Here is an 18,302-nt window from a genome sequence, read left to right on the forward strand (position 1 = left end):
ATTGGGTTTGCAATTGGTTATTCAGTGTAAATATTATAAGTTAGTACTTTTAACATGCTAAAACATAGTACAGTACTCCAAAGTTAGTGAGTATAGCATATTGAAGAGCTGCAACTAATTGGGAATTACCAAAGAAAAAAGAGGAAAAGAAAAATCATATTCCATAGAGACCACACAGCTGCCGTGAATGGGTGAAAAGTTTGCATTGCTGACCTATAGATCCTCTTTTACAAAGTACTATGCTGATTTGATGAATGGTGTGCTGAAAATGGCAGTTTGCTTTTTTCCCTTTACAGTAGATGCCAGTATTAATTATGTGTTAAATCTCAAGAGTTTATTACTTTAGATTTGTGGTCAAGTTATAGTAAAGTTAATAATTTTTAGACATTAATTGCTAGTTTTAAAATATTGTTTTGGAGTTAAACTATTCATGAATTTCTGCATTGTCCTCTATGTAATCAGCATGTATGAATTGTATCCCATTTCTACTTCCTTCACCTGCTGAGTGAAAGTTGTTATAAATTATAAACTAATTTGGCATTATTTGATGATAGAATCAATCATGTTAGCCATCAAAAAGGGAAGGATAATGTAATCCTCTCCCTGAATGACTGACGGAGTAGTGCAACTGTATCAGAAGTTGAACCTGAATCCATCTTCTTACCTTTATTTAATATTCCCAGTTTCAGTAACAAACTAGTTGAAATGTGATATTTTCAGCTTTTACCCCCCACCCCTGTTCTGTGATTGCTTTCTTAGTTTGTATAACTAAAGTGAATTCTTTTTCTTTAACTGCACACTCTACCACCAATTTACAAAATACAGAGATAGTTGAATTAAATCTAGTATTGATTATCTAATCTTTAATATAAAAACTGGAAGGTGTTAGGAAGATCATAATCATTCATAGTACTACATTGCATTCTTTTTTTTAAATAACAGTTCGGTGTAAGGTAACCTATTGCAATTATACTTAAGATTCCCAAGTCTTACTTCAGCACTGTCCCAAATATGATCATTTAATAGCAATCTAATAACTTTAATTTTCTGTCTAACTTAATGTACCAAGTGCTGAAAAGATCTGAGGACATTAGAAATAGAAGCAGGAATAAGGTATTTGGCCCTTCAGACTTGTTCTACCAGTTCTCTTGTACTTCCATTATTTAACATTATCTTCAGACCCTTTGAGTCTCTTATCAATAGATTCCTGGATGTTACCTGTTTTTACATTATTTCTTCTATCAGACTTCCAGACTATTGGAATCTGTTTCCTCTTGCATGTTTACTATGCACCACTTTAATTGTTCAGGTTTATGCCTTCTGTTTCTTTGTTTTAGCAGCTTGTCTCCTGGTCTCATTTTCAGAAAGTTTTTCCTTTTTTTTGTTCCTTTATGAATGTTTATCGATAATGTGCTCCATTCTTAACAGTTCTAAAGCTGGACTGGCTTCATTCTGCTTTTGGTTTCCAATGAATATACATCTAGTTTCATTGAGATGAAAGAAAACTGCTGGAACTTGGAGCAATATTCTGCTAAAGGAGCGAGTAGTATCAATCTTGATGTAGAATTTCGGCCTGAATGATCAACAATTCCTTTTCTCCCACAAATGCTACTCAAAGCAGCCCCAAACCATGAAGCTCCTTCCACCATACTTCACAGTTGGGATGAGGTTTTAGTGTTGGTGTTCAGTGCCCTTTTTTCCTCCAAACATGACGGTGTGCATTTCTGTCAGAAAGTTCAATTTTTGTTTCATCTGTCCACAGAACATTGTCCCTGAAGCATTGTGGAACATCCAGGCAGTCTTTTGCAAACTTAAGACAGGCAGCAATGTTTTTTTTTGGAGATCAGTTGTTTCCTCCCTGGTGTCCTTCATTCTTGGTCAGTGTTCTTCTTGTAGTGGACACATGGACAGGGACTTCAAGTTTAGAGATTTCTGCAGGTCTTTTGCTGTTACCCTTAGTGTGTCTTTTTTAAGACATCTCAACAACCCACACCTCCAATCTATCTCATTGATCGGACCATATGACTCCAAATAGCTTTTGTTAGATGGCATTACCCCAGAGGTTCAGATACTTTTTTGAACCTAGACTGTGAATGTTTAAATGGTGTATAGATGGCTCCCGTTTTTCGAGAGTTCACTTTACGACAGCTGGCTGTTACGAAAGACCTACATTAATACCTGTTTTCGCTAACCAAAGAGGATTTTCGCTCTTACGAAAAAAAGACGCCTGCTTTATATGTGTGTTTATCCGGAGAAAGACTACCATGACCGTGAAGCTTTGTGCGAGCAGTTGTGTGCACATGTGTGTACGTGCAAATGGGTGTAGGTCCCGATTTTTTCTGTCTCTCTCCAAATTGATTTTGGCTAGCTGTCTTTCCAATTTTGATAAGTGAAACTACACCGTACATACAATATTTCTACTTCATATAGGCTGTATATTTATCATATCATTCCTGCTTTTACTAATATATGAGTGTTATTTTAGGTTTTGTGTGTTATTTGGTAGGTTGCTTTTTCGCTTTACGACATTTCAGCTTACAAATGGTTTCATAGGAACACTCTACCTTCAGATAGCGGGGGAAACCTGTACTCTGTAATGATGAGAAGTGCCATATTTTTTGTGTTGTTAGTTTAGGCAGATTGTATTATGACTTGGATGAAGATCAAACCACATTTTATAGGTAATTAATGCAGAAAATCAGAAAATTATAAAGGGTCCAAAAACTTTCTTGCAGCTGTAGGAGCAGAATTAGGCCATTAGTCCCATCGTGTCTGCTCTGCCATTCCATCATGTCTGATTTATTATTCCCCCAACCCTATTCTCATGTCTCCTGTCCGTAATCTTTGATAACCTGACTAATCAACAGCCTATCCACCTCCACTTTAAATATACCCAAAGACTTGGCCTCCACAGATGTCCTTGGGAATGAATTCCACAAATTCACTACCCTCTGTTGAAATTAATTCCTTCTCTTTTTTAAATGGACATCCCTCTATTCTGAGACTGTGCCTTCTGGTCCCCTACTACCAGAAGCATTCTCTTCCCGTCCACTCTAGCCTTTCAGCATTCGATATATTTCAATGAGGATGCTCCTCCCTGGCCCAGTCTTCTAAAGTCCAGCGAATACAGGCCTGGAGCCATCAAATGCTTCTCGTACATTAACCCTTTCATTCCCATGAACCTCCTCTGGAGCTTCTCCAAGGCCAGCGCATCTTTCCTTAGATAAGGGGCCTAAAACTGCTCTCAATACTCAAGTGTTGTCTGATCAATGCTGTATAAAGCATTGCATCCTTGCTTTTATATTCTAGTTCTTGAAATGAATGTTATCATTGCATTTGCCTTCCTTGCACCAATTCAACCTGCAAGTTAACCTTAGGAAATCCTGCACAAAGTCTCCCAAGTCCCTTTGCACCTGCAACTTTTTAGAATTTTTTTCCCCTTTTAGAAAATAGTCCATACCTTTATTCCTTCTACCAAAGTACATGACCATATACTTCCCTATGCTATATTTAATCTGCCACTTCTTTACCCATTTTCCAAAGTCCCTGCTTCCTCAACCCTACCTGCCCCTCCACCTATCTTCATATCATCCGCAAACTTGGCCTCAAAGTCAATTCCGTTATCCAAACATTAACATTTAACATGAAAAACAGCAGTAGTAGAATGGCTCTTATCTTTTTAAACAGCTTTATCTGAAAATCCAAGTAAGCAACACCGACTGACTGTTTGTTTATCCTACTTGTCATTTCTTCAAAGAACTCCCAACTAATTTGTCAGGCAATATTTTCACTGAAGAAGTCTATGCTGATCTTGGCCTATTTTATCATGTGCCTCCAAAATACCTCAACATCTTCCCAACTACTGAAGTTAGTCTAGCGGGCTTATAATTTCCTTTTTCTGTTCCTTCCCTCCTTAAAAGATTTTTCAGTCTTCCGGACCCATTCCAGAATGTAGTGATTCTTGAGAAATTACTACTAATGCCTCTTCAATTTTATCAGCTACCTCTTTCAAAACCCTGGGGTGTCTTTCATTTGGTCCAGTTGACTTGACTTCGTATCTTTCAGCTTCCCAAATACCACCTTCTTATTACTTAATACATATTAAGCTTGTCTGCCATTTCTTTGGCCCACATTACTACTTCTCCAACATCATTTTCCAGTGGGCCGACATCCACTTCTGTCTCCTTTACTCTGTATTCATCTGGAAAAAAAAACTTATTAAATCCTTTTAGCGGCTAGCTTACCTTAATATTTCATCTTTTCTTATGACTTTTTATTTGCTTTGTGTTGATTTCCCAATCGTCTAACATCTCACTAATTTTTGTAGTATATGCCCTTTTGCTTTTATGCTCTTTGACTTCCCTTGTTGGCCATGGTTGCCTCGTTCTGCCTTTAGAATATTACTTAATCTTTGGGGTGTTTCTATCCAACGTGTTTTGAATTGCTCCCAGAAACTCCAGCAATTGCTGTTCTGTTATTCCTGCTAGTGCCCCCTTCCGATCAGTTTTGGACAGCTCTTCTCTCATGCCTCAGTAATCCCCTTTACTCCACTGTAATACTGATACATCTGACTTTATCTTCTCCCTCCCTCCCTCCCTCCCTCCCTCCCTCCCTCCCTCCCTCCCTCTCTCCCTCTCTCCCTCTCTCCCTCTCTCCCTCTCTCCCTCTCTCCCTCTCTCCCTCTCTCCCTCTCTCCCTCTCTCCCTCTCTCCCTCTCTCCCTCTCTCCCTCTCTCCCTCTCTCCCTCTCTCCCTCTCTCCCCTCCAAGGTGAATGCTATCATATTACGATCACTGCCTCCAAACATTTTTTTTTATCTTAAGCTCCCTAATCAAACCTGGTTCATTACACAACACAGTCTAGAATTGCCTTTTCCCTAGTGGGCTCAATACAAGCTGCTCTAAAAAGCCATCTCACAAGCTTCCTACAAATTCCTTTTCTTGGGATCCAGCACCAACCTGATTTTCCCAATCTACCTGCATATTGAAATCCCCCATGAGTATCCCAACATTGTCCTTTTGACATGCCCTTTTTCTCTCTCCCATTGTAAGTTGTAGCCCACATCCTGACCACAGTTCAAAGGCCTGTAACTCCCATTAGTTGCTTTTTCACCTTTGCCATTTCTTAACTCTACCCACTAGGATTCTACATCTTCTGATCCTATGTCATCTCTTTCTAAGGATTTGACTTCATTTTTTACCTCCTGCCCACCTGCCTGACCTTTCAATATAATGTGTATCCTTGGACATTAAGCTCCTAACTATGATCTTCTTTCAGGGACAACTCACCGATGCCCACAATTTCATGCCTGTCGATCTTTTGTGCGCTTTAAGATCATATACCTTACTTCATGTACTGCGTGCATTCAGATATATCACCTTCAGTCTTGTATACATCACCCTTTTTGATTTGCCCCCATATTACACTCTGTCTCATCCCACTGATTGCAATTTTTATCATCTGCCTGTCCATCCTCACTGTCTCACTACACATTGCATCTACTTGTATACCAACTGCCCCATCCTTACCCTATTACTCCAGCTCCCACCCCCCTGCTAAATTAGTTTAAACCATCCCCAACAGCTCTAGCAATCCTGCCCGCAAGGATATTGGTGCCCCAGAAGTTCAGGTGTAATGTGTCCTTATTGTACAGATTATACCTTCCTCAGAAGAGATCCCAATGATGTAGAAATCTGCAACCCTGCCTCCTGCACCAATTCTTCAGTTGCACTTTCATCTGCTAAATAATCCTATTCTTGCCCTCACCGGCATGTGGCACAGGCAGCAATCCACAGATTACTACTGTGAAGGTCCTGCTTTTCAGCTTTCTACTTAACTCCATATGTTCTCTCTTCTTCCCTTTTCCTGCCTATGTCATGGTACCAATATGTGCCATAACTTCCAGCCGTTCACACTCCGCCTTGAAAATGCTGTGGACACGATCTGGGAGGCAGCATACCAATTGGATGTCTGTCACATCCACAGAATCTCTTGTCTTCTCCTCTAATTCCCTGTCGCTATTCTACTCTTTTCCTCACCCTTGTCTTTTGAGTCAGACTCAGTGCCAGAGACATGGTCACAGCGGCTTCTCCCTAGTAGATTGTTTTCTCCCCCTCACCCCCCCCCCCCCCCGCCAAATAATATTCAAAGTGGTATACTTACTATTAAAGGGAATGGCCACAGAGGTACTCTACACTGCTTGTCTATTCAATTTCCCTCTGGCAGGCAGTCACCCAGCTACCTGCCTCCTTCATCTTGGGGTTAGCAACTCCCTGTAGCTCCTATCTGGTGCCTCCTCATTCTCCTATTTGTGCCGAAGGTCATTAAGCTGCAGCTTCAGTTCCTTAACATGGTCTAAGGAGTTGCGGCTTGATGTACCTCATGCAGATTTAGTTATCGAGGAGACTGGGGTTCTCCCGGAGTTCCTACATCTTACACAAAGAACATACCGCTAGCCCTGGATCCATTCTTAATGCACTAGCTATGTACTAATATTCAAAGAGGGGAAGGTTACTTAAAACCGCTTGTTCTCGCCAAAGCCTCTCACTGTGACTTACATCAGATTAGCTTTAATCTTAAAGCTCTACTGGTTTTAAGGTGCAAAGGAGGCGGAGAGAGGAAAATTTACAAGCATAAGTTCATATGGAATAAATTGTGTACAATTGGCCCTCCTTATCCGCGGATTCAATCAATTGCGGATCAGGAAAACCCGGAAGTTCTCTCTCCAGCACTCATTGCTTGAGCATGTACAGACTATTTTTTCTTATCATTATTCCCTAAACAATACAGTATAACAAATATTTACATAGCATTTACATTGTATTCGGTATTATAGATAATCTAGAAATGACTTAAAAGTACAGGCAGTCCCCAGGTTATGAATGAGTTCCATTGCTGAGTCTGTCTTTAAGTCAGATTTGAAGTCGGAACAGGTACGTCTGGTATTATTTAGAGTCAGTTAGTCAAACATTTTTCTTAGTATATACTACATAGTTTACCTTTCTATGCATATAAAACACTTAAGAAACATACAGATTTCAATAATTTAACCAGTGCATTGAAATTGTAGCTTTCATCGGGGCAGGACCTTTCACATTCTCCATTAAAATTGTCCGATCGTTGACCGACTGTAGCCTAATGCTTTTCCAATGACCGATGGCGTTTCACCTCTTTCCGATCGCTTTATTACTTCCACCTTATTTTCAATCGCGATCGTGATTATTTTTGTGACCAGAAACACTGCGGATTCAGAGCTGCGCTGCCAGGTCCTAATGTCCACCACTCGGAGACGTTAAATAAAGTCCGGGGTTCCACTGGGTCCCAAAGACCACTGCACTGATACATGTTATTTAAGGGACTTGAGCATCCGCGAATTTTGGTATCCGCGGGGCGTCCCGGAACCAATCCCCCGCGGATAAGGAGGGCCGACTGTATGTGAAAATGGTAAAAGTAATGATGCGAGGTGAAATGGTATATGAGCACCAGAGCATGAGGTCTAGAGGAAGTGTAAAGTGAAGAAACACTTACCTAAAATTGTAAAAGGAAAGATTTTGGAAATAAAGAAATAATGGAGTTGTTACGGTCAGGCAGCATCAACAAATTTTGATCTTCATTTATTGCGAATGTTAAAAATCTGAAATCAAAACAAAGTATTGCAAATGCTTAAGATGTGAAATTGTTGAATTGTATTCAGTCCAGATGTTGTGTGCTTAATTGGGATGAGATTTTATTCGAGTTTAGATAGAGCTTCATTAATATAGAATCAGGGAGTGATGAAGTGAGACTGGGAATTTATGTTCAGCAGCCAAGATGAAAAGCTGTTGTCTGACCTGGGTTTCATCTCCAGTGTAGAGAAGACATCATGAGCAGAATATACATGTATAAGTTGAAAATAATACAAATAAAGTACTGCTTTGCCCGGGAAGAGTGTTTTGAGTCCCGTGTGATGGGAAGGAAGGAGAGAAAGGGGGCATGTATTCCCCCACAGCTGCATGGACTGGTGCACTGGGAAAGGGAGTGTTTGGTGGTGGAGGGCACGTGACCTAGAATTCCATGAAGGGAATTGTCTGCTTGGTATGCAGGAGGGAGGGGTTGGAGGTGGCTGTTGATTGAGAAGGCCAGGGATTGGAAAGTAAGGATAAGGGAAGCATGGCTTCTAGGGGGAAGAGACAAGGAATGAAAGCAAAAATACAGGAAATTGAGTATGGTGGAGAGCTTGTCAACTCTGTGTGGGGAAATCATCCATTGGGGGAAATGGAAGGCAAATTAGAAGCAGTAGAAATCACATGTATTTGCAAAATGGAGAGACTTGGGGATCATAATGATCTTCAGAGAAGAAGATGTAGCTACCTATATTGTGTGAATGTTGGAATTATAGTAGCTGAGGAAGGTGAGAGAAAGATGGAAATTGGCTGCATAAGTACTGGTGAGAACTGAAAGCTGAACAATACAGTCGTCAATGTACCCAGGAAAAGGGGTAAGTGAAGGTAATGTAGGGTATTTTACTTATCTTCAAAGAAATTGAAAAGCTTTAGGCCCGCATAGTTTCTAATTCAATGCCATTTATTTGGAAGAATAGTGTGGATCAGATTTCTCAATGTGACTAGTTCAGATGTGTGGAGGAGGGCAATGGAAAGGACTTCAGGAACTGGTCAGCTTCTGTTACCTGTTTAACATCTTCAGGACTAAAGATTAAATGCTGGAAGGTGGGTTTGGGGAAGGTAACTCATTTCTGACAGTCATGATGGATCAAATGGCCTTGTCATAAATGTTTTGATTCTATCAAGTTCAGTGGGATTAGGATAGGAAATTTAACACAGATTACACCAGCTGTTTAAGGTGGAAAACAGCCAGATAGGTTATAATTGGATGGATCCAGATTGTCAGGAATGCTGAACGAAAGAAACGACTCTGAATTATGGCCCAAATAGTGGCTACTTACTGTATGTTAATGAAAGACTTCCAACATTTGAAATTTTTAAAAAACATATTAAAATGCAGCAGTTTGGGCTGCATCTGTGGGTGGGGTTCCAGCCATCTCTTCAACCTGGGTGTTAACGTCTCTTCCCAGACGTGTTGCCTGAGCTGGTGAATATTTACAGTATTGCTGATCCTGCTGTAGATATACTGCATTTGTAGTTTATTTTCAGTGTCCTGTATTTAAGTAGTTGACTGGGGGCATCTGCTGGAAAAAATTCATCATTACAGTGTTGTGGCAAATCGTGTTTTAAAAGTCAGGCATTGTAATTACTGGTTCTCTCCAGGTTACAGCGCAGTCTCATTCCTGTGAACTGTTTATAAACTGGACAGTTTGCAATATGAAATGGGGCTGTGAGCAAAGTCCCTAAGCAACAGAAGATACATGGAGCTTTGCAGCAGATGGCCAATCTAGCCTGTCAGTGTCCAAAGCATTCGTCTGTATGTACAGGATGCCCAAAAGATCATAAGGTATAGGATCTCAATTAGGTCGTTTGGCCCATCAAGCCTGCTCCGCCATTCCATCATGGCTGATTATTAGCCTTCTCAACCCCATTCTCATGCCTTCTCCCTATAACCTTTTACTCCCTGACTAATCAAGAACCTGTCAATCTCCGTCTTAAATATGCCCAATTACTTAGCCTTCACAGCCAACTGTGGCAATAAATTCCACAGATTCACCACCCTCTGGCTAAAGAAATTTTTCCTCATCTTTGTTCTAAAAGTATGTCCCTCTGTTCTGAGGCTCTGCAGTCTGATCCTAGATTTCACCCACTATAAGAAACATCTTCTCCACATCCATTCTCGATAAACCTTTCAAAATTTGATGGATTTCAATGAGATTCTTCATTCTTCTAAACTCCAGCGAGTACATACCCAGAGCCATCAAATGTTCCTCATATGTTAACTCTTTAATTTATGGGATCAATCTCATGAGCCTCTGGACCCTCCAATGCCAGCACATCTTTTTTTAGATAAGGGGCCCAAAACTGCTCCTAGTTATGATCATTGCCTTGTAATGCCTGAGCATTGCATCCTTGCTTTTGTATTCTAGTCCTCTCAAAATGAATGCTAATATTGCATTTACCTTGCTTTCCACTGACTCAACCTGCAAGTTAATCTTTCGGAAATCCTGCACAAGGACTCCCAAGTCCCTTTGCACCTCTGATTTTGGGAATTTCTCCCATTTAGAAAATAGTCCTTACCTTTACTCCTTCAACCATTCCAAAATCTAGTGATTCTTGGAAGATCATTACTAATGCCTCCACAATTTCGTTAGTTGCCTCTTTCAGAACCCTAGAGTGTAGTCCATCTGGTCCGTGTGACTTATCTACCTTCAGACCTTTCAGTTTCCCAAGCATCTTCTGCCTGGTAGTAGTAACAACACTCACTTCTGCCCCCTGACATTCTTTATTTCTGGCATTCTGTAGGTGTCTTCCACAGTGAAGAATGATGCAAAATAATTACTAAGTTCATTTGCCATTTCTTTGTCTCCCATTACTGCTCCTCCAGTGTCATTTTCTAATAGTGTAACATCCACTCTTGTTTCTCTTTCACTCCGTATATCTGAAAAAAATCCTTTTATATCCTTTTATATTTTTGGCTAGCTTACCTTCATATTTCTTCGTTTCTCTCTTATGGATTTTTAAAATTGCCTTCTGTTGGTTTTTAAATGCTTCCCAATCCTCTACTTTCCAGATAAGTGGTACATTCATAACCTGGGGAGATTTTGTACTTCTGAGTGTTTCATGCAATGGTAGACTAAAGCTACGGAATAGCTATCAGAGTCAGGTTTATTATCACTGGCATGTGACGTGAAATTTGTTAACTTAGCAGCAGTTCAGTGCAGCACATAATCTAGCAGAGAAAAGAAAATAATAACAATAAATAAAATAATAAATGAGTAAATCAATTATGTGTGTTAAATAGATTTTTTTAAATGTGCAAAAACAGAAATATTGTATATTTAAAATAAAAGTGAGGTAGTGTCCAAAGATTCAATGTCCATTCAGGAATCGGATGGCGGAGGGGAAAAAAGCTGTTTCTGAATCGCTGAGTGTGTGCCTTCAGGCTTCTGTACCTCCTACCTGATGGAGGTCATGCCCTGGGTGCTGGGGTCCTTAATAATGGACACTGCCTTTCTAAGACACCACTCCTTGAAGATGTTCTGGGTACTTTGTAGGCTAGTACCCAAGCTGGAGCTGACTAGATTTACGACCCTCTACAGCTTCTTTTGGTCCTGTGCAGTAGCCACTCCATACCAGACAGTGATGCAGACTCAGAATGCTCTCCATGGTACAACTATAGAAGTTTTTGAATGTACTAGATCTTAGAACTAGCGGCTGAAAACATTTAATAAATCACTTCATTGTCCAATTAATTCCAAGTTTAATAGGAACAACAAATTTAATTTTGAGATTCCCAAGATATGACAGGACTTGGCCGGAAAATTGAAGCTATGAATTAGCATTTTTTTTAAAGTTTAATTATAATGAAGACATTTAATGTAGAACAATAATGCATCATTACTGGGGATGGAAGAGGTTCCGGAGGATTAGAGCTACAGATGTTGTTCCCTTATTCAAGAAAAGGAGTAGAAATAGCCCAGGAAATTATAGGCCAGTGAGTTTTACTTCAGTGGTTGATAATTTGATGGAGAAGATCCTGAGAGGCAGGATTTATGAACATTTGGAAAGGCATAATATGATTAGGAATAGTCAGCATGGCTTTGTCAAAGGCTGGTTGTGCCTCACGGGCCTGATTGAACTTTTTGAGGATGTGACTAAAGGCATTGGTGAAGGTAGAACAGTAGATTTAGTGTATATAGATTTCAGCAAAGTATTTGATAAGGTAACCCATGCAAGGCTTATTGAGAAAGTAAGGAGGCATGGGATCCAAGGGGACCTTGCTTTGTGAAGCCAGAACTGGCTTGCACACAAAAGGCAGAGTGTGGATGTAGGCGGGTCATCTTCTGCATGGAGGTTGGTGACCAGTGGTGTGCCTCAGGGATCTGTTCTAGGACCCCTTCTCTTGATTTTTATAAATTACCTGGATGAGTAAGTGGAGGAATAGGTTAGTAAATTTGCTGATGACACAAAGGTTGAGGGTGTTGTGAATAGTGTGGAGGGATGTCAGTGGAATGCAAAACTGGGCTGAGAAGTGGCAGATGGAGTTCAACCCAGGTAAATGTGAGGTTCATTTTGTCATCAAATATGATGGCAGAATATAGTATTAATGGTAAGACTGTTGGCAGTGTGGAGTATGAGAGGGATCTTAGGGTCCAAGTCCATAGGTCACTCAAAGCTGCTGCGCAGGTTGATTGTGTGGTTAAGAAGCCATATGGTGTATTGGCCTTCTTCAACTGTGGGATTGAGTTCAAGAGCCAAGAGGTAATGCTACAGCTATATAGGACCCCACTTGGAGTACTGTGCTCAATTCTGGCCACATCACTACAGGAATGATAGAAAGGGTGCAGAGGAGATTTACAAGAATGTTGCCTGGATTGGCAAGCATTCCTTATGAGAACAGGTTGAGTGAGCTTGGCCTTTTCTCCTTGGAGTGACAGTGGATGAGAGGTGACCTGATAGAGGTGTATAAGATGGTGAAGGGCATTGACTATGTGGATCGTCAGAGGCTGAAATGGCTAACATGAGAGGACACAGTCTTAAGGTGCTTGGAAGTAGATACAGAGGAGATGTCAGGTAAGTTTGTTACGCAGAGAATAGTGAGCACGTGGAATGGGCTGCAGGCAATTGTGGTGGAGGCGGATACAATAGGGTCTTTTAAGAGACTCTTGGATAGGTACGTGGAGCTTAGAAAAATAGAGAGCTATGGGTAATGAAAAGTAATTTCTAAATTAAGGAAGTACATGTTCAGCACGGCACTGTGGGCCGAAGGGCCTGTATTGTGCTGTAGGTTTTCTGTGTTCTATTTTCTAAATATTAACCAGCAACTAAAAGTAGAAGCAACACACATAAGATGCTGGAGGAACTCAGCAGGCTAGGCAACATTAATAGAAAAAAGTAGTCAAAGTTTCGACCCGATGCTTAAACTGCTGCTGCTAGACAGGTAGATAGCAAACTTGGATCTCATCCATTTTTTGTGCCTGCCTGGTCACTGCTGCTGAGGATATTATAAACATGTCGGTGTCCCATCTGACTTTTGCACAGAACCTTCTAGTGGGAATTGTTTGATTGCAATCAGAAGCAAATCTCTAACCCCAGAGAGTCAAAGCAAATTGTTATACCTGTGGCTAGAATCTAGCATGTAATCTCGGGCTCTGCATTTGAGTTATTAGCCATTGGTGCTTTATTTTACTTTTTTGTTATTTAAACATTACATTGTATTTCTTTATGGAAATTGTACTTCAAAAGCATGTGACATATCTTTATAATGGAACTTCTTCCAGATCCTTGCCTATGTGTTTTTATCTATGCTTTTAAACCTCGTGTCTTTACTGAACGTTCTTAACTAAAATTACAGATAATATTCTCTTTGACTGGCATTCCTTTACTGTCTCCTGCGATGTTAACATGTCTGTTTACACCAACCTCCTTCAGTGCCTCTCTCCATTATATATTTCAGTGGGGTTGCAGTCAGTTTGTTCTTGGTGCACCCGAACATTCCTGGCCAACATACATTAAATGGCAGCTTTTGAGTTCTGTGACATCTCAGGAAAACTTCAGCGATTTCTTCTTGTTTTCTTGGTTACCATCCCTAACCTATCTTAATCAACATCCAACTCTTTCATCTTTCTCCTTCCCTAGGCTGTCTGTCCTGTCAAGCTATGTCAACTCTCTAGCCTTTATTCTATCAACCATTGCTGTACTAACCAGCGTAGGTTCTCTACCCAGCCACTGATTCTACACCTCAAACTACTGTTCTTTTAGTTCAAAGTGCATTTATTATCAAAGTGTGCATGCAGTGTGCAACCCTGAAATTCGTCTTCCCACAGACAGTCACGAAACAAAGAACCATGCAACCTGCCTGTTCAAAGAAGAATATCAAACATCAAAACCCTGTCCCACATCCTGCACGCAAAAAGAATTCACAAAAAAGACAAAAAAAGATTGAAAGCACAGAATATAAAACACAAAAGACATATTTCAGTACAATTCAGCTCAGTGTTTATTATCTGCAGACCACCCGATTCCAAAAAAAAATCACCAAATAGTAACCAAAAAAGCAACTAGAACTAGAAATAGAATACATCATAGAAACTGAATTAGAGTCCAAATCTACAATCTGCATTGATTTAAGGCCCATCCACTATCAAGGGAGAGAGTTCACTCAAACTGAAGGACCTTCCCTCAGGAGCAAAGAGCAAGAGACTGCCGTGTGCAGACACCTTTGCAGCAGCGAACAAGAAGCTAGTAGGCGGCACTGAACACTTGCTCACCTTCCACACTCACCTCTGATTTCAGTCTTCCTCAGAACTTTGATCAGCAAGAGATGGAGCCAGTCATTGGCCCGTCTCCTGGCTTCTTGGCCACCATGCAGCACACTTTGGTCGCAGCCTCGTGGAACCCTCTCAGAGGCAGCAAAGCTTTAGATCAACCCAAAATCATACTGCTAGAATGAAGATTACAGGGTCCAACGGTAGCAGAACCATATCTAATAAAAAGAAGTGAAGAGAATTGGTTCATGACCCATCTTGTAGACATTACCTTTGGTGGTGGTGTTCACCGATGCCATCTTCTTCTGCTCCTTTACCTTGCTTTAGCTTCATCACCTCCATCACCTTGCTTATCTATAACTTCGGTCATAAATGTTCCTTAAAAAATTCTCCTCTGCCATGAGCCTGGACCATTACATACCATGTGTACCATTTTTTTTGACGTGGCATTTGCAGAGGCACTGGCATTTTGGAAATTGTGCAGTATCCCTTAACTTCTCCAGACCGCCTCTTCCTAAAACCCAGCCCTTCATCAAACTTTAGGTCTTCCTCACAGTTTTATTTTTGGTACTAATAGTATTTTTGTATGTAATTAGTTTTGCTACAACAAGTGTATGGGACATTGGAAAAAAGTTGAATTTCCCCATGGGGATGAATAAAGTATCTATCTATCTATCTATCTATCTATCTATCTAATAGGCACTGTTGATAATTCTAAATTATCTGACTGCAATACTGTGATTTTGATGAAGGGTGTTCAACCTTAACAAACTGAATTCTTACAGAATTTATTTTTGTTTCTGATTCCACCAAGTTCAGTTCCATTTGCTTTCAGATCATTAATCGTTTCCATCATATCAATAAATAGTTTAGATAAAGGGGCATTGACCTGAATCATTAATTGTGCTTGTCTCCATAGAAACTGCCTGACCTGCTGAGTATTTCTGTTGTATGCTGTTTTTATATCAGTAATCCCTAGCTGCTCAGTTATTGAAACAATTGCATTTGTCTGTCTTGGATTAAAGTAGAAAGTTGGCAGGTAGAGCATGAGTAGTGGAGGGTCAGAATGCCAAGGATACTAAATTCTATTTATTGGTGAGCTAGAAATTATTAGCAGCAATGCTAATGCAAGTTGAAGCCTACCGATCATCGTCACAGATTTACACAGAATAACTTGACTGCCAGTTGAGAAGTTTGTTTTCGACCATCCTATTACAAGCTAATTGTATCCCAATGATGTCGCTTTAAACATTCATTCAAGGTAGAGCAGAGCATTACGCACTTGTAACATAACTAAACAGCTATATAATGCGGCAGCTACTGCTTCTTCCTAAATGTTCTGGAATTTTGTTTTAGTACGTGAACCATTTTCATCATTGGTTTATCATGACTGAAATTGAACTCCAGGCAAGTGCCTGGCATTCTTAATGTTCAGATTTCTTTTATGATCCATCAAAATGTTTTGCCATGTTTACTCTGAAATGCTCAAAAGGTGCTGAATCCATTCATCATGATTTAAACTAAGTGCTTGGCAATGTAAGAACAAACTCTAAAATATTATGGTTACAGAATATTCTGTGTCTAAGGTAGTTAGTTGCTTGTATGTTCTACATACTTCAGCTGCATCATCTTGTGTCTGCAGTATCCAGCGGGCCGCACTTGTCATACTGGAGAATTACTACAAGGATTTCACTGTCCATAATCCAGCACTCTTAACTGCTGCAAAGTCTCGTGCTGCCAAGCACATGGCTGGACTGAAAGTCTACAATGTGGATGGTAAGTCAGTACAGGAGTAATCCAAACAGAAAATGATGCTTCGCTTTAAAAGGATAGAAGCAGAAGTGGGCCATTCAGCTTCTTGTTTCTCTTGTGGCAATATGATCATGACCATTCTTTTATCTCAGACACTTGGTTTAACTCTATATCTCACAATTTCTTACAAGCTCCAGATTTGGTTTCATCAGGGCTCTATAAAATTGCACAGGAATTCCCTACTCTTGTCATCTTGTAATTAAGATGATATACAGTCTGCTTTTAATTTTGAATATTTTTGCAGAAGACACCAAAACTTTCAAACTCTCATAAGTTTTCAAAAATATTTTTTTTATTGAAGTGAAAGACCTTTCTTTTCCTGAAAGAGCCTTGCATTTCATTTAATGGTCTTGCCTGCCGTTAGCTTCAGTAGACTGCTACTGATTAATATTAATGCTTAAGGATGGCCTGAATAAGCAGAATTCATTTTATCCTGAGTAATTTATCTATTCCTAGGTCCAGGAAACAATGCTGCTGGGCAATCTCGTGCAATGATTGCCGCTGCAGCAAGGAGGCGCGATTCGAGTCATAATGAACTGTACTATGAGGAAGCAGAACATGATCGGAGAGTGAGGAAGCGACGTGCAAGGTAATGTCAAAACTTTAGGCCATTTAGTCACATGAATCTGTTCTGTCATTTAATGAGATCCAGTTTGACCTGACTTAACCACATACATTTTTCTTTACCTCGTGTCTCAATAATTTTTAACAAAAATAAAATCAATCTCAGAATGATCATTTGCACATTGGTCCCAATCCTTTGCAAGAAATGTTTCCAAATTTTACTTGTAAAAGACCCATTTCCACACCTTTTCTCCACTAGACTTCTTGGCCAGTGGAAATCATTTCTCTTAAAATATGTTGATAATTTAGAATCCTTTGGCAGGAGAAAGGAAGCCTAAATGAAAGGTGTGATTGGAGAAAGGCAAAGTCTTACAGGTTAAATCTGAAAACATTCCATCAGTTTGATCTGAAGAACTAGAAAATGCAGCATCTTTTAGGAGGATGGAAGGGACAGTGTCGAGGTTCATCCCCAGCAGCTGCGTAACAGAGGACTCTGATCTACGGGCTGTTCCCGGGGACGCACACAGAGACCAACATCTGGTGCTGCTGGCAGATCATCAACTCGGTGAAAGACGCTCTTTGGTCAGCCCGAAACTTGATGGTCTACCAGCACGTGGAGGTGACGGTGGAGGAATGATGCCAACTGGCACATTCTCGGCTACAGGAGTACGTGCTGAGAGACGCACTCAAACGGTGCAGCCACCGCAAGGGCCCAGTGGGGAAGGACCACAGTCTAGGGTTCTTCTCCCGTGGGAGTTGAGGGTAGAGGGGTGGGGTGTATACCCCTCAATAAGGGAATGTTAATATGGAATAACAAAGTGCCATGTTGGTGGCGAAAAGTGTGAAAATGTAAAGACCGTTATGGAAACATTTGTAAAGGATTGAGAGTCATTGAATGGTTTATTGTATATAATTTTATTTTTGAATAAAGTATATATTTTTTTTTAAATCGTTTAGCCAGTATAACTTCTGTTACTTGGTACCCACAATATACTGGGTATAATAATGCTATTCTGTTAGCCAGAGCATTAGGTAATCCATGCATGTGGTCCTTCTCAATCTTCTCCCAGTTTCTATTGAGCTTCTACTTCCAGATTTTCAGTTTTGAATGTACCCATATCAAATTCCATTTACCACAACTTTGCCCAATAATTACTCTTGTAATTAAGAGACTTTTGTCTATATTGCTTTGTGATATCAAGAAATGTGATTGTTTCTTTCTAACATGTGTTCTGAAAGGCTACTCTGTAAGCTAGTTTTATGTTTCTATAAAGACCTAATTTGACTCCCTTTTTATGTTACTTGCCTGTTTAAAACTGAGCAATTACTGACAATTACACTGTAACAAGTAAAATTCAGTGTCATTGGGTAAATTAAAACAAGCACCAATGGATCAGAAGCCTGTGTGCAACCTGCATATTTCTTCACGTCTATTTTACAACCTTGTCAGCATTAAATGTTCGCCCTCAAGAATTTCATTCTCGTTATGGCTTCTAGGTAATTTTGATCACTGTTACAAGCAATTACAATCAAAATGTTACCTTAAGGAGGAAGGT

General features: G+C 40.1%; 1 protein-coding gene across 1 annotated transcript in view; it reads left to right on the forward strand.

Moving 5' to 3' along the window:
- LOC140727747 (vang-like protein 1) overlaps window positions 1-18,302 on the forward strand; it is a 43,793-nt gene that overhangs the window by 20,565 nt on the left and 4,926 nt on the right. The window contains exons 5-6 of the mRNA XM_073045465.1: window positions 16,013-16,146; window positions 16,639-16,771. Coding sequence (XP_072901566.1) covers window positions 16,013-16,146; window positions 16,639-16,771 — 267 coding nt within the window. The remainder of the gene's footprint in view (window positions 1-16,012; window positions 16,147-16,638; window positions 16,772-18,302) is intronic.

This window comes from Hemitrygon akajei, chromosome 5 (genome assembly GCF_048418815.1).
Source record: "Hemitrygon akajei chromosome 5, sHemAka1.3, whole genome shotgun sequence".
Taxonomy (NCBI): domain Eukaryota; kingdom Metazoa; phylum Chordata; class Chondrichthyes; order Myliobatiformes; family Dasyatidae; genus Hemitrygon; species Hemitrygon akajei.